Source organism: Eschrichtius robustus, chromosome 10 (genome assembly GCF_028021215.1).
Source record: "Eschrichtius robustus isolate mEscRob2 chromosome 10, mEscRob2.pri, whole genome shotgun sequence".
NCBI classification, from domain to species: domain Eukaryota; kingdom Metazoa; phylum Chordata; class Mammalia; order Artiodactyla; family Eschrichtiidae; genus Eschrichtius; species Eschrichtius robustus.
This window is the reverse complement of record NC_090833.1, coordinates 108,359,266-108,383,628: the sequence shown is the minus strand read 5'-3', so window position 1 is coordinate 108,383,628 and position 24,363 is coordinate 108,359,266. Positions and strand designations below refer to the sequence as shown.

Here is a 24,363-nt window from a genome sequence, read left to right as displayed (position 1 = left end):
CCGCATGCAGCAACGCAGACCCAACACAGCCAAAAATAAATAAAATTTAAAAAAATAATAAAATGACATTAAAAAAAAAACAAAACTAGGGTGGACTGCTAAAAAATAAATGGAATCTTAGATGGCACTAATTGAAAAATTAATTCAGGTAATTTAACAAGTCTTTATTAAATACATACTGCATGCTGGGCTATGTCTTAGAGAATGGGAGCACAAAGCTGAATGAAAGAGGGGAAACGTTTGAACTATCATCTGATCAATTTCAGTACAATATACTTAGTCAGGATTTTTCAAACTTTTCCACTGCCATAATGATAGAAGTAGCAAAAATATCTTTGAAATCTTTCCTTTTATTTAAAAAATGATATAAAAGTTGCATGCCATAGCACGATGAAACAATGTTTGTTTTAATATAAAAATAATGGTTTTCCTGGATTGGGAGTGGGTTGGTGGCAGGCTGGAGAAATGGTGAGGAACGTGGCAGAGGACTCTGCATTAGTACTTTTGTACTATTTGATATTTTTTAATTATATGCATACAAGACTTTGATTAAAAAATTCATTTAGAAATAAAAATAATAGTTTAAATGACTTCTAGAATATGTTATGCTTCTAAATAGGAAGAAAGAATATAAAAATGTGAATTCTTCCAAAACTATTATGTACTTTTAGTGAAATTATAATTACAATATCATTTTTTTCAACTGGGCAGAATTAAATTAACATTTATAGAAAAGAATTAATGTCCAAGAACAGCCAAGAAAATTTGTAAAGGAAGAGTGAGGGAGATTACCTTCTCAACATTAAATATTGTTTTAAAGTCATGTGATAAAAACAATATATTACACATGAACAAAGAAATAAATCAGAGGAATAAACTAGAAAGTCCTAAAACAGATCCAAGTGTATTTGGGAAACTTTGTAGATGACAAACTGGCATTTCAACTGAGTATGAATAGGGTGGTTTATTTGCTAAATCGTGTTGACATAATTGGGTATACATCTGGAAGAAAAACAAGTTAGATCCCTGCCTCACCTCCCTCCTCCACAAACACACTACACACACGCATACACTCCCCTCACACACGTTTCATTTGAATTAAAAAATCTGAATATAAAAATTAACACAGTAGAAAGCTAGAAGAAAATTAGAATAACTGTCTATATTTTATTTTCACCTTATTTCTTTTATTGTTCTTTTTCTCAGCGTTACCCAATATCGCTCTCTTTTTACAGCCATACGAAAGCTGACAGCCCCTGGGATCTTTTCCCAGATAAATACTGATTACTTAATGGGCTATAAACTACAATTAATCTCACTTTTGTGCTGAGTGTATTCATAATTTAATATTTCTTTGACAACCCAGGAGTTGTATTAGGAATTTGCAGGGCCTTACACTTGCTCTCACATCTGTCTTTTGTGATGTATTAGATGCACTTCAGTCTAGGTTAAAATTTTTAGGGACTTCCCTGGCTGTCCAGTGGTTAAGACTTCACCTTCCATTGCAGGGGGTGCAGGTTCGATCCTTGGTCAGGGAGCTAAGATCCCACATGCCTTGCAGTAAAAAAAAAAAAACCCAAAACATAAAACAGAAGCAATATTGTAACAAATTCAATAAAGAGTTTAAAAATTCTCCACATCAAAAAAAATTTTTAAGTGTCTTTTGAAAGAATGCTAATGAAAGCATCACTCCCTAATATTATTCTATAGCTTTTAATATTTCCATTGCTGTTATATTTTTGCTTTTCCGAGGATAAGGCCCTATCTATCTATCATCTATCTATCTATCTATTTCTGTTTATCATCTATCTATCATCTACTATTTATTCTATCTATCATCTATCATCTATTATATCTATCATTTCTATTATCTATCTATCTCTAACTCTACACCGAACTCTCTGTCTCTCTAGCTATGTGACATCTATCTATCTACACCTAACTATACCCAATCTACACTATGCAGTATTTGGGCATGTATTACATAATAGACATCTACCTAATAATTTTTTAATTTTAATTTGTTTGTATTGAAGTATAGTTGATTTACAATACCATATTAGCTTCAGGCATATAGCATAGTGATATAGTATTTTTAACGGTCTATATTTTAGTGAGAGGAAGACATTCTTAAGCAAGATAGGAGACCTAGAAACTATAAAGGAAAAGATAAATTTCACTACATAAAACTTTTAAGACCTTCCATAATCAAAGGTAAAAGACACACGACAGCTTGGTAAAAACATTTGCAACACACATAGGATTACTTCATTTATTTAAAGAGCTCCTACACACTGGTAGAAAAAAAAAAAGGATGCATTGTAGATCAACTATACTTGGATTTTAAAAAACGACGGATAACCCAATAGAATGAGCAAACAATATGAATATGCAAGTCACGGAAACAGAAACTTTATTTTAAAATGAATAGTTGAAAACCATAAACAGGCAAAGAGATTAAGGGAGCAAAATGTCATTTTCTCCCACTGGAGTGGCAAAAATTCAAAAGGACAATATTCAGCCTTATGGTTACATAGGAAATGGGTTTTCTCAGAGACAGTGGGAGTAGCAGCTACTTTTTGGGAAAATCATCAGCCAGTATGTATTAACATTAAGACGACACACTCTCTTTTACCCTACAGTCCCAATTTGAGAATCCCTTATACCAATAAAGGCACCAACATATTAGGATATATGCAGAAGTCTGTTTATTGTGGCACAGCTTATAGTGACAGAAAAAGTTGGCATAGGAGAATGGCTGAATAAAATATGTACAGTAGTTACTGAAAAGATCTATCTAAGCATTGACTTGGAGGACTCGCCATAATATTTCATTAGGTGGAAAAGAGCATGTTGCAAAGCAGCATATATAATCTGAGTTTATATTTATTTTAAAGAGAAAAGAAAAAAGAAAAATCCCTTATACATTTATATATGTAGTATATATTATGCATATATATTATGCATACACACACATTCTAAATACAAATGTAAATAGACATCCATTGCTTTAGAAGCACGAGATTTAGATGGGAACTGAAAAAAGACAGGGAGAAAGAAAGAAAGAGAGAGAGAGAAGGAAGACTGATTACTCACTAAGTATTAACTTTTCTCTCTAAATCTTTGAGTAAAACTAGAGCCACTTGCTTCTGTGTCTTTGTGTACAGCCGGCATACCATAGCCTGCCCCGGGGGGCCAGTGTAAACCAATAGGAGGAGCACAGTTTGTTAAAACATGATGTAAAAGTAAGCGGAGAGGGCCTTGGGGGTTCCGGGAACTTCATATCAAATCACGTGTAGTGATAGTCTTGCTTGCTGCCCCCTCAGCTGGCCAACCAAAGCTGGTGTCTTCCGTTTGTTCCTAAAGCCACGCTAGAGAGACGATGGCAGGGTGGAACACCCTAGGGGCAGGGACAAGCAGAGCGAGGGTCTGGTGACCTCACTCTATGAAAAGGAAGTACATTTGAGATAGAATATTTGTTTTCAAATACTTAGAGGGCCGTCTTGCAGAGGACAGAGAAAAGATGCAAGGAAGCAGATTTCAACTCAGTGTAAAACCCTGCTAACTAAGATTCCTTTGACCTCCAGTTTTCTCTTCTATAAAGTGAGACTAATACCACACACTCTAGCAATGACATAGAGATGCAGTAGGGATCAGATGGGGCAAAGTGTAAGCTAGGAATTCATAAACTGGAAAGCAGTGGTCCTCAACGTTGGCTGTGCATTAAAATGACTTGGAGGGTTTAGGAAATCCTGATGCAATCTCAGGCTGCACCCAGATCACTTCAATCATGACTTCTGGAGGTGGGATTCAGGCATAGTTAATTTTTAAAGTTCCCAGGTAACTATATTGTACAGTTCCATTGAGAATCACTGATCTAAAATAATTAACCGTTGGATTCCAGGTGGTTGTGGAAAAAGTAGATTTGACCTGAGGCAGATCCGGGGGCCAATTTTAAAAAACGCCCATTAGTCTAAGAATTGGAGCTAAAGGTTAGCGTCGACCAGCGCTGGAGTGAGATGCAGTTGGCCCTCTGTATCTGCAGATTCCAAATCCGTGAATTCAACCAACCGCGGATTGAAAATATAACACAAAAAAAATTCCAGAAAGTTTCAAAGAGCAAAGCTTGAATTTACTGAGATTCTGATAACTATTTACATAGCATTTACATTGTATTTACAAGTATTTACATATCATTACAGTGTATTACATATTATAAGCAGTCTAGAGATGATTGCTTATAATATGTATAAGCAAGAAGTACATGGATGTGAGTAGATTATATGCAATCACTATGCCATTTTCTGTAAGAGACTTTTATGGATGTAGGTAGATTATATGCAATCACTATGCCATTTTTGTAAGAGACTTGAGCATCCTTGGATTTTGGTCAATAGCATGATGAACAGTGAAGATAGTTTAAGTAATATTTGTCTACTTATAGGTCCATGATAAGCAACTCAGGACAGACTAGCCCCAGATCTTTTCCCAAAGAGATCTTATTTGGGAAGATAAGGGAAACACATCTGATGGAGTGAATGTTTCTGGACTTTAGGTAGGCTCTGAAAAAGCAGTCAGGATGCCTCCGCATCAGCTGTGGGCTAATTTTATCTCATCTGATTTTATTACCCATGATTTTTTATGAGCCCATGATTGACTGAATACACCCAGATAATAGTTAGAGCCTGGAGAGTGATTCTTAATTACAGGGTACTTACTGCTCTTGTCCATTTCCAACTTGTTCCACTTCTATCAGCAGGGGTTAAGCTGCCGCCCTGTCGGTGGTGCAGAGCTGGACCGCTGTGGCAGAGGTGGGGTGCATAACAAAGACATCGCAGAGCAGGGGAGAGAGGGTGGGCAAAGCATTAAGAGATGAACAGATAAATGTAGAGCTCTTTACTTTCCCCCAGCCCCCTCCCCGATGGTCCCCCACTCCAAGAAAAAAATCAAGCCCAAAACCCCAAACCCGACCACCTAAGTCCATGATGGGAGAAAAATGATTAAACAGCAGCCTCTGCCAAAACGATGATGAATTCTATATGAATCAGCCAAGTGACTCAGCAGCTAAATAAAAGCTTATCTCGAGTGTCTGGGCAAGGGAGCAGGTAGTCCCGCTCTGCTCTGTGGTCAGTCCTCACTGGTATTGGCAGGCCCAGGGTTCGAGAGAGGCAAGGTCCGGAAGGCCAAAGGGCTGGGGAAGAATCTTGCACTCAATGACAAAGCAGGCAGCGACAAGCCCGGGGTACCACTGGGAGAAGTGACTAACTGCCTTCAAATATCTAAAGGGCTAGCAGCCGGGAGATGGCTTGGGTTTTCTCTGTGTAGTTCCAGGGGACAGAGCTGGGCTTGGGGTTGTCCCTTGCAGGAGCCAGACTTTGACTCAACAAAGTCTACACACAGCTAACTCTGTAGACAGTTTTACCAGACAATTGCTCCCATGTAGGTAGTGAGCTCCCTGTTGCCAGGGGCATTCAAACAGAGGCAGGATGACCACCTGATGGGAATGTGGCAGCGGTGGCATCAAGTAGTTAAGAATGGGCAGTTAAGAATCAAGTAGTGGAATCTAAAAAAAGGGTACAAATGAACTTATCTACAAAATAGAGTTGCAGATAGAGAAAACGAACTTACGGTTACCAGGGGGAAAGTGGGGAAGGGGTATATTGGGAGATTGGGACTGACATATACACATGACTATATATAAAATAGATAACTAATAAGGACCTACTGTAGAGCACAGGGAACCCTATTCAATACTCTGTAATGGCCTATATGGGAGAAGAATCTAAAAAAGAGTGGATATATGTATATGTATAACTAACTGGTTCACTTTGCTGTACACCTGAGACTAACACAACATTGTAAATCAACTATATGCCAAAAAAAAAAAAAAAAAAAACCCAGAATCAAGTATTGGGTGACAGCTGTACCAACTGGCATCTGTGACCTACTGAGACTACTTAAAATCCAGTGATGCATTTATGGTGAACTCTTTTCCTTAAAGTTTAATCTTCTGAGCCTTGTGTGCTTAGCAGCGAGCTAGAGTCATCAAGTGATCTTTCCCAGAGGACCGCAGTCACGGCTGTGAATCATGTTATTTTCTCCCAATCCCTTCTTCCTCTCCTCCCTTCCCCTACTTCAGCTGACTAAGGCAGATCTCCTTGCCTTGTCCTCCAAAGTCCGATTTTTAAAAATATAATTATTACAGATATGTGCCTCCTGTGCCGGATGCTGGGGGAGCTGCAGAATAGAAAAGTTACAAGGAGCGTGCTCAGAGAGACTTCTTCTGGCCTCGGGCACTGATATGATGCCAAGGAAGAGGCAGTTGCCATAGAAAATGTAGCTGTTACTGATAATTTGACTTTTTAAGGAAGATAAAGTGAAGCCTCAGGGGAGAAATATTGTTCCCAATTGTCGATTGTTTTTTTTTTCCTTCTGAGCTGACGATCTCCTCACACTTGGCATTGCCTTGGGTTAGGGTGAAGGGGGCCTCCGAGATGATACATTCCAGATTACTCATTGTACAGAAGGAAGAAACTGAGAACTGAGGAGTGGGGGTTAAAGTCTTTGGTCCAACCAAGGTCACCCAGAGCCTCGGGACAGAGCTGAGACTGTGGTCAGAATTCCATGCACCCAGCTCAGGTCCTTCCCCCATCCCCTGTTTTTCACAGGCCTAGAAGCTCCCTCTGTGCTCCTTCCTGAAAAGGGTGGGGTCCTAGTTGCCCCTGGACCTTGGGCGACCAGGGACTGGGCCTTAGGCTGTATCTCAAAAGTTGTGAGCAGGACAACTCAGCCCCTGGCCATAGAGCTCTCCTCTGAGCCCTTCATCTTGCTGGTTTTCAGTCGGCCAGCAAACCAAGCTGCCTATACCTGCCCTGCCCACCCATCTCCCCCAGCCAGTATAAGAACCACCCTCCAGCCCCTGGACCTTTCTCCTGGGGCTCAGACATCCTAGGGTCAGAGTGCGTGGCTCTTTTTCTTCCCCAAGAAGTAGCTATGCCTGAGGGGCTTCTCAGTTAGTCCCCTCCCTGCCAGGGCATGGTGTGACCGCTCGTATCCCTCTGCCACATCAAAGCCCCCTGCCAAAAAGTCCTTTGGCAAGATTCCTCCTGAGCCAGCAGAGGAAACTTGGGGCTGGTGGAGATCAGTGAGTCCCTTGTAAGCAGGACCAGCAGCATAATTTGGGCGGCCCCGTGCACAATGGAAACGCAGGGCCCCTTGTTCAAAAACTCTTAAGAACTTCAAGACTTGGGCAGTAGCTCCTCAAACCAAGTGTGGGCGGCAGGGTCCCGTGCTCATGAAGCCCGCCCTGCTTGGCTGGGTCCCAAGTGGATGGGGAAAATACTTGCTTAACGTCTAGGAGTCAAGGAGCCTGGGAGGCCTTCTAGTTCCCCATTTGGATGCTCTGTTCATCCCTAAAAACACATTTCTGTTTCCTCCCGGCCAGCAGGTCTGCCAAGGGACCACCAGGTCAGGTGGTGGTTCGGGAAGCCGGCATTTTGTACTTCCTGTGTTTTAGCACGACATCCCTCTCCATCACACCCACGTTATTTCTGACGCTGTTCCACTTCAATGGAGCCACAGGAGTGGCGCGTGTTGAATGCGAAAGATTATAACGTTCAATTGGGCAGCGGAACAGTGACGTTCTATTGGGGACGAGGCACCAGCCAGGGGCGCAGAGCATCCCTCCATCTCTGCGGAGCTGGGCGCCAGCTGTGCACGTTAATTCAGACTCTGCCCTCCTGGGGGCGCCGTGCGCCAGCTCTGAGCCCCCGGGAACCGGGAGCCGGCAGCGGTGCGCGCCCGCACCCCAGGGTCTGTCTCCGCCGGAGCCTTTCGCGGTGCTGATACGCGCCCCCGCGCCCCCTGCCGGGTGGTGCACCGGACATCCACCCGCCCGCACCTCCGAACCCCCTCCCGCACCGGCTTCCAGAAAGCTCCCGGTGCTTTCTACCGCATTCTTGGGGCGTGAGTCATGCAGGTTTGCAGCCAGCCCCAAAGTGGGTGTATACGCAGCAGAGCGCTATAAATACGAGCGCCTCACCGTGCTGTGCACGCGGCGTCGCCAGGAGGAGCGCGCGGGCACCGCTGACCGGTGAGATGTCCCCACCTTTCCTGCCCCTGCGCAGAGCCTGGCCGGGACTGATGAGCGGGCGGGGGGCGGCACCCAGGCGAGGAGAGGACGACCACTGGGAGTCACAGGGCTGTCAGAGGGGCGCTTTAGACGGAGTCGCGGATCCAGGGAAGGGAGGTGGTCGGAGCCCCATCACCAGACAGCCGAGCCGGGACGGAATTGCCGGCAGACGGGCAAGGGACTCAGGAGGCCCTTTGTTCATCAGCTCCAACCACAATTCTGTGGAGTAAACGGGATAGGTGTAAGGATCCTCCTTTTGTAAAGATGTGGAAATGGACACTTGGAGGACGGAGGCTGTTGCCCGAGGCCAGGCTAGTGAGTGGCAGAGCTGGCCTGCACTTGCAGCCTTCCCGCGGCATCTTCCTTGGAAAGGTACTGAGCTCCAGGGGTGGTTGTCAGCTTGCGCGCACGAGTCATCTTGTTTGCTCCCGAATTCTCTAGTTCTCTGGATTGTGTGTTTATAAGTAATGATGTTTTGCTTTAAGTGTATGTTGCAACCACTGAAATCCTACTCTTTCTGCTTCCTAATGCACCAGGGTACATCAGAGAAACATCACACAACCTCCATCAGACTTCAGACATCTGATTCAACTGTCTCATTTTATAGATGATAATCTGAAACCTGGAGAGGTTTAGGACCATCTCCAAAGATAGACAGCAAATAGGTATCAGAATTGGGATTAGAACCCAAGCCTTGACCTTCCAGAATTTCTGGACCTAATGAAAAAAAGAAACGGATTATTATTATTTTTTTAAGAGTGAAGTTTAGAATTTAAGAGTAAGCACAGATACTATAAAAGGATGCGCGCGAGAGTGTTCACGATAATAATAGTTGGAAATTACAGACAAGTTAAATGCCCGGCTTGTGGGATGGCAAAATAAAGTACATCAGAAAAAGGACCATATTATACGGGCACAAAAGTGTGCTTTTAGAGAGTATTTGAAGATAGCGGATGTAAAGGATCCGATTGTACGCAAATGCACAGAAAAGAGGAAATATATCACGGTGCTAATGTTTGCCTCTCGATGGTGTGAATTACAGGTGAATTATTTTCTCATTTTTCTTTTTGGTTGAGTTTTCTGCATTTGGGGAGGCAGTAGGAGAGGAGCTCGGGCTTTGGGCTTTAAACCCTGCAGCTTACTAGCTGCGTGACCATGTCCTCCCCATGGCTTCCTCTGGGGAAAGGAGGGCCTTGGAGTGGCTTGTTCAATCAGAGCAGTTGGCAACCAGGCGCCCTGGCCAGGAGATGGGTGGGGAGGTGAGTCAGTGCAAAGGGAGGGCAGTGTGGCCGCGCAGCCGCTGTTCTCGTACCGTCCTTGGACTAGTATCAATATTACCTGCAAGCTTATTAGAAAAGCAGTCTCTGAATCAGAATCAGCATTATAACAAGACTCCCGGGTAATTCATAGGAGCTGATCACATCACTAAGGCAAAGCCCACAGTCGGGGAGGGACCACAGGTGACCTTTGTGTACCTGCTTCAGTTCCTCTGTCCCTCTCCCAACACGCCACCTCCTCCCACTTCCCCGATAGATACTGCCAATGCCCATGATTGATCCTACGTCAATTTTGAAGGAGTCGGAATTTCCTATGATTACATAAGACCCTTGTGTTTACAGAACACATTTCCATCTCTAAGGTCTCTATTAGGTCCATTTTACAGGTGAGGAAACTGAGGCTCAGAGATTTAAGTGACTTGGTGTCAAGGAAAGAACACTGAACTGGGGTTTGGGAGGGCTGAGTTCTCATCCTGGGGTTGTCACGAGCTTGCTGCAGGCCTTGGGGAGCCCCATCCTGTCTCTGGGTTTGGCCTCCCCTCTGAGGTGGAGGGATTGGGCAGGAGACAGGTCTCTCTCCCAGCTCGGAACTCGATGGCTCCCATGACCCCCAGGCTCTTGGTGGGAGATCCTGTACTGACCGCTGGGTTTCCAGACTTCTCATCCAGAGCTCTTGCCTTTGGCTGCCCTGTCTCTCTTTTCATCAGGACCCAATGCCCCGTCTTCTGGTCCCAACCTATTTCAGAGGCTCATGTTTGGATTTCTCAGAAGTCTTTGCTATCGGGGGCCTCTGCTGGAAGGGTGTTTCTCGCCGGCTTTCTCTCTCTGGCATGACAAAGGTTCTGTCCCTGTTTGAGGCGTTTCAGGCTTCAGTGAGCAGCTAGGGCAGAGCCTCACAGACCTGAAATAGCACCCTGGCTCAGCTGCCCACTCACCATCTCTGGGGAAGGCGGTGACCCGCTCTCTTCTCCCACGCTGCTCGGGAACCACAGCCTGGCTGCCTTACTAATTATGTCTCAGGAGAGACTTGCCTTATTAATATTCTCCCAAGGGTCCAGATGGGCCTGCTGAGCGGAGAGCAGCTTCTGGATGTACATCATTTCAGGAAGGGGAGAGCCCCTTCCCATTCTCTTAGGGGAAACGGGTGAGTTCGGATGAGCATTGGGGTGGAGGGCAGTGCGGGGGGAGGGGTTTCTGTTTTGCAACAACTTCAGCTTCTGGGAAAGGGTCCATTGTGTAAGACCAGCTGGTCCAGGGCTCAGGGCAGCTAGCCGAGTGGTGGCGGGAGGACCTTGGCAGACACCCTGCTGTGGGCTTAGAGGGACTGGCTGCGTGAAAGGGACCTGGCAGAGCATAGTGGTACGTCCTCCCACAGGGACTTTTCCTGGGGAGGTTCCTTGCCCTGCCCCCACTCCGCCGTTAATCCTTTGGCTTTGCCCCTCCCTCTCTATCCCCTGAAGACAACTGTCCTCCCCGCCTTGCTCTACTCTCTTCCACGCTAGGGATGACAAATGGATTTATTTCCCTGTAGCAACCCAGAGGCTGTCACTGCCTCAGACCCTTGAAAAGCAATTTCAGGAGGTGTCCAGCCTTGGTGGGGACAGTGCTGTGATTGATTGGTGATGCCTGCTGTGGGCAGGATGGGTGATGCAGACAGCAGGGGGCTGTCTGTGCTCTGGGCTGCAGTCCCCACTTTAGGGGGACGGCAGAGGCCAGATGAGTGACGCAAGAGAGGTGTTTTCAGGGTTTGTTTGATGTGAGCAGGTATCATCAGATAGATGCCCTTTCTGGATACAGAAAGCACATGTGCCTTTTTTAGGCATAGTCAGCTATTATGGGGGGCGAGGAGGAGGATGAGGAGGAGGAGGAGGGCGGCTTGGACCAGAGCCCAGTGGCTCTGACTCTGGAGTTCTCATTTCTTCTATATTAGGCTGCTGTCCTGTGGTTCCTCCCCGTACCCGCTTCCTCCACTTTCTTTTGAAGGGGCCCAGTGGCAAGTCTGATACTTTCTTGTCACTTCCTTGGGATAAAAAGTCGGTGATGCCAGCTGAGGGGAGAGTGGAGGGCAAGGCCTCGGCAGGGTTCCTGGGAAGCCACACAGGCAGCAGGCTGGGCCCGTAACCAGCAGGCTGTCTAGCTGTTGCCATGACAGTCCCCTGTTCTCTGCAAACAGAGGCGTGCTAGGATTCCAGAATTGGAGAAGGAGGCGAGATGAAGACTCTACTGCTGCTGGTGGGCCTGCTGCTGAGCTGGGAGAACGGCAGGGCAGTCTCGGACAAAGAGCTCCAGGGTAAGTGACCAGGAGTGCCCTCCTGGCATGCTTCCCTCTGTCAGGGCCCCAACGGTTAAGACCATCTTTGTCCTGTGCATCGGATCGGGTTTGCTCTGCCCGGGCCCCCTCTCTGAGCCCTCTCTCGCCGGCCTAGGCTCTTTGTGGTCAGGTGGGCTTCCAGGCAGTTTCAGGTAGACCCCAAGTCCTTTCTGGCTGCTGCAGCTCGTTTGGCTGTTCCCCTTCCCGTCTGCTCGGTCCGGTGTCCACACCTCTTCCACGAAGCTTCATGAAGGCTGGACCACTGGAGCCTCTGTGGATTTCCCCTTGAGTTTCCATAGCACTTACTACCTGTATCCACCACCTTTCCACCTAGAAAACCAATGCTCCGGATTCAGGAAAGGCGGAATATCATTCACTACGAGGGCTTGTCATCCTTCAGAGCCCAGTTGATGGTTCCCCTCTTCTGCCAGGCCTTTCCTAAAACCTGTCTTCCCTCTGCCCCACTCTTGTCCTATGAGCTGACTGACTCTATGGGGTAATAGTTAAAAACCCAAGCATTGAGCCCAGAGCTGGGTGGGAATCTGGCTCCGCCCTCCCCAGCTGTATAACCCTGGGTAAGTATCTTGATCTCACTGCGATTCTTTATCCTCGATTGTGCAAAGGGGTGAAGATGGTGTCAAGAGTATTAAATAAAATGCACGTGAAGTGTCCAGCTCAGCATTTGGCCCAAGATAAGAACCAGAGAAGCATTGGCTGTTACTTTCGGTACTTTGGTGACATTGTCTCATTGCATTTGTCACACGGTGTGGTGTCTGATCCCAGTCTCCTTGAAGGATGGTGCTATTAAGTCACCTCCGTGGCCCTGTCACCTGACACTGTGCATCGGAACAGCGAAGTTCCGATGTTTGCTTAAACTGCATTGCAGAAAGACTTGTATCCACAATAACACTATTTTATATTTTGATACGCTTCCAGGATTTTCTTTTTCCTTGAAAAATTTCTTCTGCAGCTGGGTAGGCTGCTTCTCCAGAGCTCCAGGGGCGGACTGGGTTGTCCCTCCTCTGGGGCGTGTCCGCTCCCCGATGGTTTGCATTTCTGAGCAGCTGGGTGTAATCGATTCTCTGGCCCTGGGTCTACAGTGAGCCCTGGGATGGAACCTGTGTCAGGGCAAAGCTGGGGCCCGAAGGCTGCCTGCCAGGGGGATCCCAGCCATGGCAGCCCCTAGGCCCACTGGCCTTTCTGACCGTTCCAGCTGGTTCCAGGGTTATATCCCCAGCACCATCCCTTCCTCTGGGCTCATCTACCTCCCTGCTCTTTTCTTGCAGAAATGTCCACCGAGGGGAGTAAGTACATTAATAAAGAAATTAAAAATGCTCTCAAGGAGGTGAAACAGATAAAGACCCTAATAGAACAAACCAACGAAGAGCGCAAATCATTGCTTGGCTCCTTAGAGGAGGCCAAGAAGAAGAAAGAGGTAAGGAAGAGCCCGGTGACCCACGCCTTGATCCACTGTGCTGGAGGGAGGGGGGGCCATTGCTCTTCCGAGTGCCCTGCCAGGTTACTATGGTGACCCGCAGGCCTTCTCCGGTTGTGTCAGCTGATACTGGGGCTGTGGTTAACAAATAGGGAAGGTTTATTTGCTTTTGAAAGCTTCAAGCAGTGAGATCTTGGATCTGGTTTTGTTACAAGCCTGGCCCAGGGCCTGCCACCCAGATTCACTTCAGTAGATTTTTCTAAACCCAGACTATGTGCAAGCTCCAAGGCAGGCTTTGGGTAGGGTCTGTCACTGTCACAGGTTAGGAGAGGGATGGCACCCTACCTTCAGGAAGCTTATCTAGTAGGGGCAATACCTTTGGGGGTACAGCAGGCACACGCTGTATTGCCCAAGTCTCTATAGAGTTCTGGACTACTTTGTAAAGAGACACCTAGGTCCAATGGTGAACATACAAAAGTAAAACACTATAATTCAATAAACAGCTTATTTAAAAAGTCAACAGTGTCCTTCAGGTCTCCTCAAAGCCTATGCCCATTGCCACCCTACCCCTAATGACAGAGATGCTGAGATGGGGCCCCCTGCCACCTTCATGATCCCTAATGCATAGAGTAAAAGCATTATAAAGACTCAGAGAAGTTGTGCGGTAAAGGAAGCACGTGTAACTTCATTTAATCCAAGTGTTTTCCAAATCGAATTGACCATGGAATCCATTTATTTTTTTCCTGATAGCTTGTAGCACAATTCCATGGAAACCACTTAAGGAAATGTTGGCCTGGGTGCAGCTCTAACTTTCTTTGAAACTTAGTGCCTTTCTTGGCATCAGTATTAGTTCTAGTCACACTATGAGAAACCTAGAGCCCATGTAGAAGTGGCAAGTCTTGTTCTTGAATTTTTGCACTTCTCATTGGAATTTGATATTTGACAATCCAGGTTCTATGATAAAGTATATCAAGTTCGGAAAAAGACTCCATGACTTCTTAGTTGAGGAATATGTGAACCGGAAGGAAAGGAATGGAATTGGACAGCAGAGTTGACGCCTGTGAATTGGCCCAGTTGGAGGCGTGGTGGCCTTCCCCATCTCAGATGAGGAGACAGGGGACACAGAGCAGGAGAAGATCTCACATTTTCAGATATTCATAGTGTAGCTTTGCTCTGGGGTATGGATGGTCTACTTAATTCTTTGAAGAGTAATACACTCATTTATCAAGATTTTAATATAGAAAAGCAGAAGTTTTTCCATAACCCTTTTACCTAAGGACGATTCACTTAACATTTGATCTATGTCTTACTACATTTTCTCCTCTATACTTTTTGGACAGTGGCTATACTCAAACTCATGAATTTTTAACGTGAAAAATGCTTATTATAATATTTAAAACTCACTACAAACATCCCTTGTAATGCTGTCCTATCTACCTTTTGTAAGTACCACAGTGTCCTTAACTTGTCCCCTGGTTTTGAGCATTGGGGTTGATCCCAGTATTTTTTTTGCCACACATGAATATTGTAACAGATATCTTCAAGCATATGGATTTTTCCTTTATTGCAGGAATTCCTTGGGATAGGTTCTTGTAGAATTACTGGATCAAATGTCACGGTCGTCTTGGAGAGTTTTGGTAGTAGTGGTGGCTTTAATTTTGGATGCTTACCTATTCCCCTGGCATGCCGGGGACCATGGTTGCAATAGAGAAATAAGATTCAGGGGAGCTTTGAAAGATGACATTTAAATTCCAGAAGTTGAGTCTTCTGGGGTATTAGCGAGAGGGAAGTCCTGGGGTAAAGACTGTAAGTGCAGTGTCAGAGAAAGGAGCTGTCCAGAGGGGCTCTAATGGCTGGAAAGGACTAAGGAGCAGTTGGATCTTGAAGACGAGAGGACGTGTAGAGCCAGATGGGGAGGGAATTCCAGGTGGGCAGATGCGGGAACACGTGAGCCAGAGCAGGGGTGGAAATAAGCACCCCATGTGGCCAGGTTGGGCCGGGGGGCCAGCACCACGGTGCCTGCTTGGGGAAGGGGAAGCCGTGGTTTCTGTGGCTAACCCAGCCTGGGTCCTCCTGTAGGATGCCCTGAACGACACCAAGGATTCTGAAACAAAGCTGAAGGCGTCCCAGGGGGTGTGCAATGAGACCATGACGGCCCTCTGGGAGGAGTGTAAGCCTTGCCTGAAACAGACCTGCATGAAGTTCTACGCGCGCGTCTGCAGAAGCGGCTCCGGACTGGTTGGCCAACAGGTGACAAGGGGCCCCGCTTCTTCAGCACAGCCTGGGCTCTGGGTGGGCAGTGAGGAGAACTGAATATGCTTCTTTGATTCTGCACCCAATTCCAAGTGTGGGGATTTCCCCATCAAGCATTTCTCCCGCACTGGCTGGGTGTCCTGCAGTTGAACTCAGCTCTGACCCTGTCTACCCAGAGACAGCGTCAGACCCCACAGGCTCAGGGCTCAGTCCCACAGGACGCCTCCCCATCCCCACCCCCAACTTCAGCCGCCAATCACAAGTCCAGGTGGTCACCTGTGTTTCTGACTGACTGGCGGTAGATTAGAGGTTCCCATGACTGCCTCCTTGGGTTCAATTAATTTGCTAGAGGAGCTCATAGAACTTGGAGAAACATTTTACATACTAGATTATTGGTGTGTTATAAAAGGATATAACTCAGAAACAGCCAGATGGAAGAGATGCCCAGGGGGAGGGATGGGGAAAGGGTGGGGAACTTCCACGCCCTCTTCGAGTTCAACAGTCTCCTGCATCTCATTGGCACATGTGTTCATCAACCCAGAGGCTCCCCAAGCCCATCCTTTTGGGTTTAATGGAGGCATCATTACATAGGTACAACTGATTAAATCATTGACCATTGGTCATTGATTCAAGGTCCAGCCCCTATCCCCTCCTTGGAAATCAGGGGGTGGGGCTGAAAGTTCCAACCCTCTAATCTAGGGTTGGCTCCCCTGGCGACCAGCCCCCATCCCTAGGTGCTTTCCGAAAAGTCACCTCACTAACATAACAAGACACCTTTATTGCTCTTATCACAGGAAATTCCAAGGGCTTTAGGACCTCTTTGTCAAGGACCAGACCAAATATATATTTCTTATTATAAATCACAATATCACAGCTTCATTTCATATGCCAGATGCAATTGATTAGTTCTGGCTGCATTTGGGCCCAGAGCGCTGTGATCAATTGGTAATGTCTGCTATGAGTGCAGTAATGTAGAGTCATGAAAAGCACCTGTGCCAGGTATTTGCCATCTTTGAAGACTCTCATTCAGCAATTATTAGCTGCCTAACATAACAAATGGCTCCACAGTATGGCAGAGCCCTGCGTCCACTTAAACAGAAGGAATTAAGAAATTTTAGTATGCTATTATTGATCCTCCCTCCCCTGTGGGCCTTGCTCAGCTAGGGCTCATGAATTTTGCCCTTTCCAGGAGTCCCATCAGTTGGCCCTTGGCTGAGCAGGCTTGGGGATCACCAGTGGCCAAAGAGGACAGCAGACTAGTCTCATGTGATGAGCCTTGTGACTCTCTCGGCCTCGCAGGTCTTCCTAAACTCTTCCCCTCAGGGTTGGTAGAATGGAAGGGCACTGACCTGGACAGTTCAGAGATGGGGAGCCAGTCCCAGCCTGGCCTTCTGCCGCCTGCTGTGACTCTGAGTTGCCCGGGGTGCAGCCAGGAGGGGCCGGGCCTGGCCCGTCTTGACAAGGGGGAAGCACCCCTGACTGTCCCCTGTCTCCTGTCGCAGCTCGAGGAGTTCCTGAACCAGAGCTCCCCCTTCTACTTGTGGATCAACGGTGACCGCATTGACTCCCTACTGGAGAACGACCGACAGCAGGGCCACGTGATGGACGTCATGGAGGACAGCTTCAACCGTGCATCCAACATCATGGACGAGCTCTTCCAGGACCGGTTCTTTCCCCGGAAGTTCCAGGACACTCAGTACTACTCGCCCTTCAGCTCGTTCCCAAGGGGATCGCTCTTCTTCAATCCCAAGTCCCGCTTCACCCGGAATGTCATGCCTTTCCCCATGTTGGAACCCCTGAACTTCCATGACATGTTTCAGCCCTTCTTTGACATGATCCACCAGGCCCAGCAGGCCATGGATGCCCACATGCATAGAATTCCCTACCACTTCCCGATGGCGGAATTCCCAGGAGGTTAGGAGGATGGGATGGGAACTCACATTTCATTGAGATGTTAACCCGTTAGATGCTCAGAACGGTGGCCGGGGCTTGGCACGTGTCATCTGAATTCCGCCCCCAGAAACCTGGGGAGGGTGCTCTCATCCCGGTTTGATGGGGAGAAAACTATGGCAGGATGGTAAAGGAGCATGTGCAAGGGTTCACAGCTGACAAAGTGGGAGCCGGTCAAATCTAGCCCTGCAGGATTTGGAATCTGTGTTCTTTCGAGTGTACCAAGCTCCTTCCAGCAACTGGAGGGCATGACATTGACTATTTCCTCTAGAGAACCAGACCCCCTTTGTCTTGGGAACTCAGATGGCTTTATGTGGACGCCACGCATATACTGGCGACAAATTATATAATCAGCTCATGGTACAGTTAAGAAAGCTGTTTGTGGCTGTAACCTTAGGGTCTGGTAGAGAATGGGCACACAATGAATATATTTTGAATGAAGGAACTCTAACATGGACACGAGAAGCCAAAACTTTCAGAAGTGATTTCCTTCATTGAACCAATAGACACTCGTTGGCCAACCCCATCTCCTAAACGCTACAGTTTGACCGGCACTGGGGTGTGGCTTGAAACGGATTGGAAACACAGGAGGGTATTGAATTGAACAAGGAGTTTACTGCGTATCCATAATGGGGGGCTCCCTGTGTTATAAGGAGGTTCTAAGGTGGATCCTATTCCTGCCTTCAAGGCGCTTGCTGTCTGGCCCGGGGAGAGAAATGAGCCAGACAGAATGCAGAGCAGAACGGGTTATGATGCCAAAGAGAAGTACAAGCAGGCAGGAGACGTGTCAGCAGGTGAGGGTGGTGGGGGAGGGGGCCGAACCACCTCCTGGTCCCGCTGCAGGGAGCCCCGATCCGAGCCTGTGTCTGCAGGCAAACAACCAGAGTCCAACCTGCTCTGCCCGCAGAACCATGTCAAAGGGCCAGACAGTAGTGTGGAAGGGCTCTGGGAGATCGGGGTGGTCCATCTCTGTGTCGCTCTGTATGACTTTCCCTCATGTGTCTCCAGAAAACAGCAGTGACCGCACCGTGTGCAAGGAAATCCGCCACAACTCCACGGGATGCCTGAAGATGAAGGACCAGTGTGAAAAGTGCCAGGAGATCTTGTCCATGGGTGAGTCGGGGGGCCCCGTGGTCTCCTGTGTCCTCGGGTCTCCAGCACCTCACTGGGGCTGCCTTTATGGGCTCAGATGGATGGGAGTTCAAATGCCAGGTCTGCTGCCTTCCAGCTGTGAATCTGGGTGGGGGAGTCCTTTGCCCGGCTCTGCTTGGGTCCCCATTTGGGGTCGCGGGTTAAGATGAGGGGCTGTCCCTGAAGTCGGGAGACAGAATACAAGGTGCTTACCACATCATCCAGCTCACGGTCAACAGGCCGACGGTGGGAGGAACTGCTGTGCTTTTCTAAAGAGCTGTCATCCTTTGACTTCCCCCAGTTGGTCTGTTCCCAAGGGCCAAACCTAGTAGACGTCCTCATGTTTTGCTGCAGACAATGAGAGTTTAGGCAGTGTGGATTCTGTTAAACAAACTCTTCCCATGTGTTTGTTACTAAACACTCTTGTAAACACTTTACAAACATTTACTCTTGCCCCTGGAATAACCGGCTGGCTACACCTATCATCCCTGTCTCACAGAGGAGGAAACTCAGTCAGAGAAGGTTTGGTGACCTGCCCAAGATTACATGACGCCCTGGGGGCGCTTGTGATGTGTTCCCAACCAGTGCTGCTGTGTTCTCTACCCTGAACATGTGGGTCTCTCCTAGTGGTACCCTAGCTTCCCAGTAACTTTACCTTTGATAGGTTGGTCCCTGAGGCAGAGGAAATACCTCCCTTCCACTGTTTCCTTCGGTTTTATCAGGCGGACTAAATTCTTCTTACTTGGAAGTAACAGCTATAAAAGCGGCGAAACAATTCCTGGCCCACAACAGTCTATGCTCAGAAAAAGTTAATTGTTTCCCTTGTACCAGGCGGATCGATCTTGCGGCTTTGCTCTTACTTAATACTTTTTGAGTTTGCCCGGGCAGGCCTTCAGAGTCTAGTTAAATATTCCTAGTCTCATTGCTGTGATTTTAGAAGCTACTGCAAAAGAAATACAAGTGCTGTAAGAGGCTGATCTATGAAGAAGCGAGAGGTGAGTACACAAGCTCCTGGGTTTATCCCATAAAATATCATGATTAGAAGAGTGTAAATCACACCGTGAGAAAGTCACATTAGGGCCAGAAGAAGAGACCTACAGGTCCCCAAGCTCAGATTGGCGCCCCTGGCACTGACCTTAACGTTCACTGATCACAGCTTCCTGAAACGGTGGTTTTCTTTTCTACATCGAGGAGGACTTATGACCTCTTATCTAAGGTGCTTGCAGCCATTTGAGCATGTGCTGCCCGGGACCTCCAGACTGGAATTTCGCAGCTTCGGTACTACTGGCATTTTGGACCAGATCCTTCTTTGTGGCGGGCTGTCCTGTGCACTTTGGGATGTTTAGCGGCATCTACCCACTGGATGCCAGCAGCCTCCCTCCCTCACCCCAGTTGTGACACCAAAAAGGTTTTCAGACCTTGTCAAATATCCCTGGGGACAGCACCGCCCCAGGTGAGAGCCACTGCTCTAGACTGCTACCCAGCTCTCAATGACTGTCCTTATTTTCAATGATTCCCTGGTAAGAAGAGTTAAGTTTCGTCATTATATATCTTTTTCAACCCAGTTTATTGTTAATAATCCTACGTCTTGCCCCACCTGACGTTTTATTTTATTTTAGAAATGATTACAGCCACCATGGTGAAGTGTGCAAAGAACTCCTCCTTTCCCCTGACTTGCTTGGGTTTGATGAGCTCTTTGGAGGATATTTTTCAAAAATCAAGGGAGAGAAAAACAGTAGTTTTTAGAGAGAGAGAGTGGGTAGTTTCCAGCTCTTATCCACCTGACAACCTGCAGTGGGCACTTGGTGACCAAAAGCAATGAACTTCCCTGCTCTCTGGTGAGCTTGGCGACCAGCCATGGTGGGCAGGTGGGCAAGCCCGGATGCCCAGCCCCAGGCTACTGTGCTCTGTGGCCCGAGGGTCCTGACCGGCTCTTCTGCTACCCAGGCTCTTGGGGCCAGAATTTCCAACTCTATAGATATAGGCAAGCTTGGAGAATCTTCCAGAGCCACAGACTCAGAGTAGGAAGAGCCCAAGTTTAGGAGTGAAAGCCCAGGGTTCAACATCCTGCCCTCGCCAATCGTTCATCCTATGACTTTAGGCAAATGATTTACCGCTCTGGTCCTCAGTTTCATTCTTGATAAGACTTAACGTCAGAATACATGTGACTATTAGAGATCACGGCTATCCCGAGCACTTGGTGGTGCCTGGTACATAGCAGGTACCACGCAAACGGCAGCTGCAAGTAACATCACCATTTCCTGAAATGACTAATGGAGGGAGGAGGGCAGGGAGGTCTGAGCACATGCGGCCCTGAGGTCCGTGCTTCTTGAGGTGTGGGCAGTGCCCCTCATTGCTGGTCCCCAAGGAGACAGGGTCTTGCACCCAAAGAGAAATCAGTGATGTCCCTGAGACACTTTAGTTCAGCTGACGTTGTCTCCCAGAGCAAGACTTTCTCAATGAAGGACGCGCGTGCCGATCTACATTCGGGGCGAGCCGTCTGTTTTGTCTTGGGCTGCTAGCGAACGCGGGGCAGACTGGAGCTTGGAGTAGCTCTGCCTTAGGTCCTGGCTGCGTGAACTGGTTGCCATTTGTTTTCATCCCTTTTTAGCTCTCCCTTCACGTTTCTGTCGTTTGTCTTTTTTTTTTTTTTTTTTTTTATCTCCGGGCAGACTGTTCAGCCAACGACTCCTCTCAGATGCAGCTGCGCCAGCAGCTGAACATGTCCCTGCAGCTGGCGGAGAAGTTTAGCAAACTGTACGACCAGCTGCTCCAGTCCTACCAGCAGAAGATGCTGAACACGTCCTCCCTGCTGAAGCAGCTGAACGAGCAGTTCACCTGGGTGTCCCAGCTGGCCAACCTCACGCACAGCGACAGCCAGCACTATCTCCACGTCTCCACGGTGAGTCTGTCCTGGCCACACACTGAAGCTGGGCTCAAGGTGTTGTCTGGAGCTCATGGGATCCTGCCCCAGGGCTGAAACGGGGTGAAGATACTCAAGACGGCATGTCTGCTTTTCACTGAGCATTTGTCATATGGCAGGAAACAAAAACCTCAGGTCCAGTGGTGCATGGAAACCTCATCACTCAGTGACGTGGAATGTCATGAACCCATTTTACAGATGAGGAAACTGAGAGGTTCAACAGCTTACCCAGGGTCTCCTATCTGCAGGGTGATCTCCTGGGTGTTTGTTTGAACCTGTCTGCCCGGCTGCAGAGCTAGTGCTCTTTCCGGGGAGCTGCCTTGCTGCCCTGTCCCGCCTAGGATGGCTCATGAATCGGCCCATCGTTCTCCTCCAGTGATAAGAAGCTTTCCTCTAGCGCTGGGAACCTTTTCTTTTTCTTTCTCTGATTCCTCTTCTACCACCGCGTGGCCAGTGGCTGCTCAAAGGAAACATGTTTTACTCGGTGGGGCTCCCCCGGGTTGGTCCTTCGTGAATGACATTTACACCCACAAATGAGGGTCTCTGAATTAGGGCATTTCTGTTCACCAAGTTGTATAGATGTCGAGGTCAGTAAAAAGCAAAGGGGTCAACTGATCTGAATTAAGCCTGACTTCAGGTGCCAGATGAGTCCGTGTTGACCGTTGTTTCCGCCCTCTCGTGACTTTTCTCCTTTTAGGTGAATTCCCACAGTTCCGACCCCAGCGTTCCCTCTGGCCTCACTAAGGTGGTTGTGAAGCTCTTTGATTCCTACCCCTTCACTGTGACGGTCCCACAAGAAGTCTCCAGTCCTAAGTTTATGGAGACTGTGGCAGAGAAAGCGCTGCAACAATACCGCCAGAAGAGCCGGTGAGTGTGCGGGCCTCACCTGCGGTTCCTCTGGGCCCGTCAGGTCCCTGGGGACTGAGAAAAGGGCAGAGGACCTGGCCTGGGAATCGCTGCTCCTGCAGCCACAGCGCAGGCAGGAAGCCACAAAGTTACTGGGAATTTTCTCCTTCCTTTGGAGGATGTTTTCTCTGCGTTGATAAGAATTGGAGTGTTGGTTGCTGCCTCTCGGTGAATATCAGGCCTCACCTTCCCCTCCGTGCCTTCTTTTTCAGGGAGGAGTGAGACGTGAACGTTGCTCTTCCAAGTGCGGGGGTGTCTGCGTCCAGCTGTCCCCGTGATGAGGCACAGTCCCCTCTAGAGAGCTCTGCACGTCACCAGCTGACCAGGCCCTGGGCTCGAGGCCCTCCTGACCGCACCCAGCTTCTCCCTCTGGATTTGCACTGTAATGCCTGCATTTGCTGATCACGGGAAGAACTTCCCCGCATGCCACTAACTCAATAAACCGCCTTGTAATCTGACTGCTCTGCTGTGTCCTCTTTATGCTATTTTTGTTTTGTTTTGTTTTTTTAAATCTCCCACACACCTTCATTTGGGTGTGGAAGAAAAAAGGAGAAGAGAAAAAGCAATGGCTAAGATGGTATATTCTCATATAGTTGAGAATAAAAGGAGTGGGACAGTGAAGTTGACCCAGTTCAAAGATTTCTTGCTTTTAGGAAGAGAGATGTTCCCTATAGCCAGCTAAAATACGTTTCTGAAAAATGAATCTTTTCCATTCCATTATAAAGCAGATACATATTCTGATGGGGGGGGGGTGATACCCTGAAGGAATACATTGAAAATTAGGGTGCAGAAGGGGTAAAAATAAGGCATACCAGTTATTTCCATACATAATTGATATTTTCCTTATGGAAAAAGTAGTCTCCCCAAAAACAAAACAAGGTAATTTTCTTTTAGTTGTAAGAGCCTAGAATCCCTGTGGCACCTTCTTGACTGTGGCATTGATTGGCCACTGTCTGTCTATACAACCTTTATATCTTTCCCTCAACCCCAGGAATTTCTCCGCTGCCTGGGTTTCTCGTGATGACTATTCACCCCTCACTCTGAAACATAGCTGGCCTGCAGGACCCTACGTTGCCAGCAGGTGGCAGTGACTAACCACGGTACTTCACATTAAGAAGCCTTTCCATTTATGAATCTTCTCTACAGAATTCTGTTCATCAGATACACTTCAAATGGAAATAAAAGCCATCTGGATGCATCCCAGGTTTGTAGCAAAGTCCACATGTAAATTAAAAGCTTAAAATATTCTTAGTTTACCATTCCTTGTTTCTCCTTTCTAAGTTATCAACAACGCTGCCACACAAGCAACAAACGCTATGGCTTAGTATATGTCCACAGAAGCTAGTACTTTAGTATCGCTATCAAGGAAATTCAGAGTAAAGTTAGGGTGACTCACTTAAAGATATACCATAACCTTAGTTAGGGTTATGGTTCAGAAGGCATTTGCTAAAATGACCATAATTGTAAACTATATATTACATAATTGTCACAGCTTATGTTTCGAAAATTATATTCTGTTTTCCATTATGTTGCTGGATGCTGGCAGTCACTACACCAAGCTGTTGCTTCTTTTTATGCAACCTCCTTTAAACTCTCCTAGACCTGCCCCTTAAAATTCAGAGGCTAAAGCTGACTCAGTTTCAGTGGGACCCCTTTCCCCCACCCTCTTCCTTCTTTGCACAGTGGCCTGGTTTGAGGGTCCGTGGACGTCTCTCCATCCCCAACAGAAGTTCCAGCCTGAGGCCCTAGAAAGTCCGAGGCAGGAAATGAGATGTTGGTTTCTGGCTTCTAGGATCCTTGCAGCAGAATGGGATCAGGGCTTGATGCTCTGAGAAGAGAGGGCTTGTCCTCTGCCTGGCAAGGGGGGCGGCACAAATCCACTGTCAGCCTCTGTGTTGACACTTGACAGCCTTCTGCCAGAAAATTGCAATTCGATATCATCTCTGATGAGGTGCAATGACCCCAGAGTTGTGCCGTGTGCAGCTTGGGCAACTGTAACCAGCAGCCCTGGGCCAAGCACAGTGCTCTAACCCCTGGGCAATTGCT

General features: G+C 47.6%; 1 protein-coding gene across 2 annotated transcripts in view; it reads left to right on the top strand.

The window, feature by feature from the left end:
- CLU (clusterin) overlaps positions 1 to 22,775 on the top strand; it is a 29,589-nt gene extending 6,814 nt beyond the window's left edge. The window contains exons 1-9 of one of the 2 annotated variants that reach the window (XM_068553927.1): positions 7,738 to 8,092; positions 11,582 to 11,698; positions 13,006 to 13,154; positions 15,234 to 15,404; positions 16,910 to 17,321; positions 18,366 to 18,470; positions 21,161 to 21,390; positions 22,109 to 22,278; positions 22,530 to 22,775. In XM_068553927.1, the coding sequence (XP_068410028.1) occupies positions 11,620 to 11,698; positions 13,006 to 13,154; positions 15,234 to 15,404; positions 16,910 to 17,321; positions 18,366 to 18,470; positions 21,161 to 21,390; positions 22,109 to 22,278; positions 22,530 to 22,539 (1,326 nt within the window). In that variant the 5' untranslated portion in view covers positions 7,738 to 8,092; positions 11,582 to 11,619 and the 3' untranslated portion in view covers positions 22,540 to 22,775. Of the gene's footprint in view, positions 1 to 7,737; positions 8,093 to 11,581; positions 11,699 to 13,005; positions 13,155 to 15,233; positions 15,405 to 16,909; positions 17,322 to 18,365; positions 18,471 to 21,160; positions 21,391 to 22,108; positions 22,279 to 22,529 lie in introns of those variants that run through there. The other variant, XM_068553928.1, reaches the window with a different exon arrangement.
- The last annotated feature ends 1,588 nt before the right edge of the window (positions 22,776 to 24,363 follow it).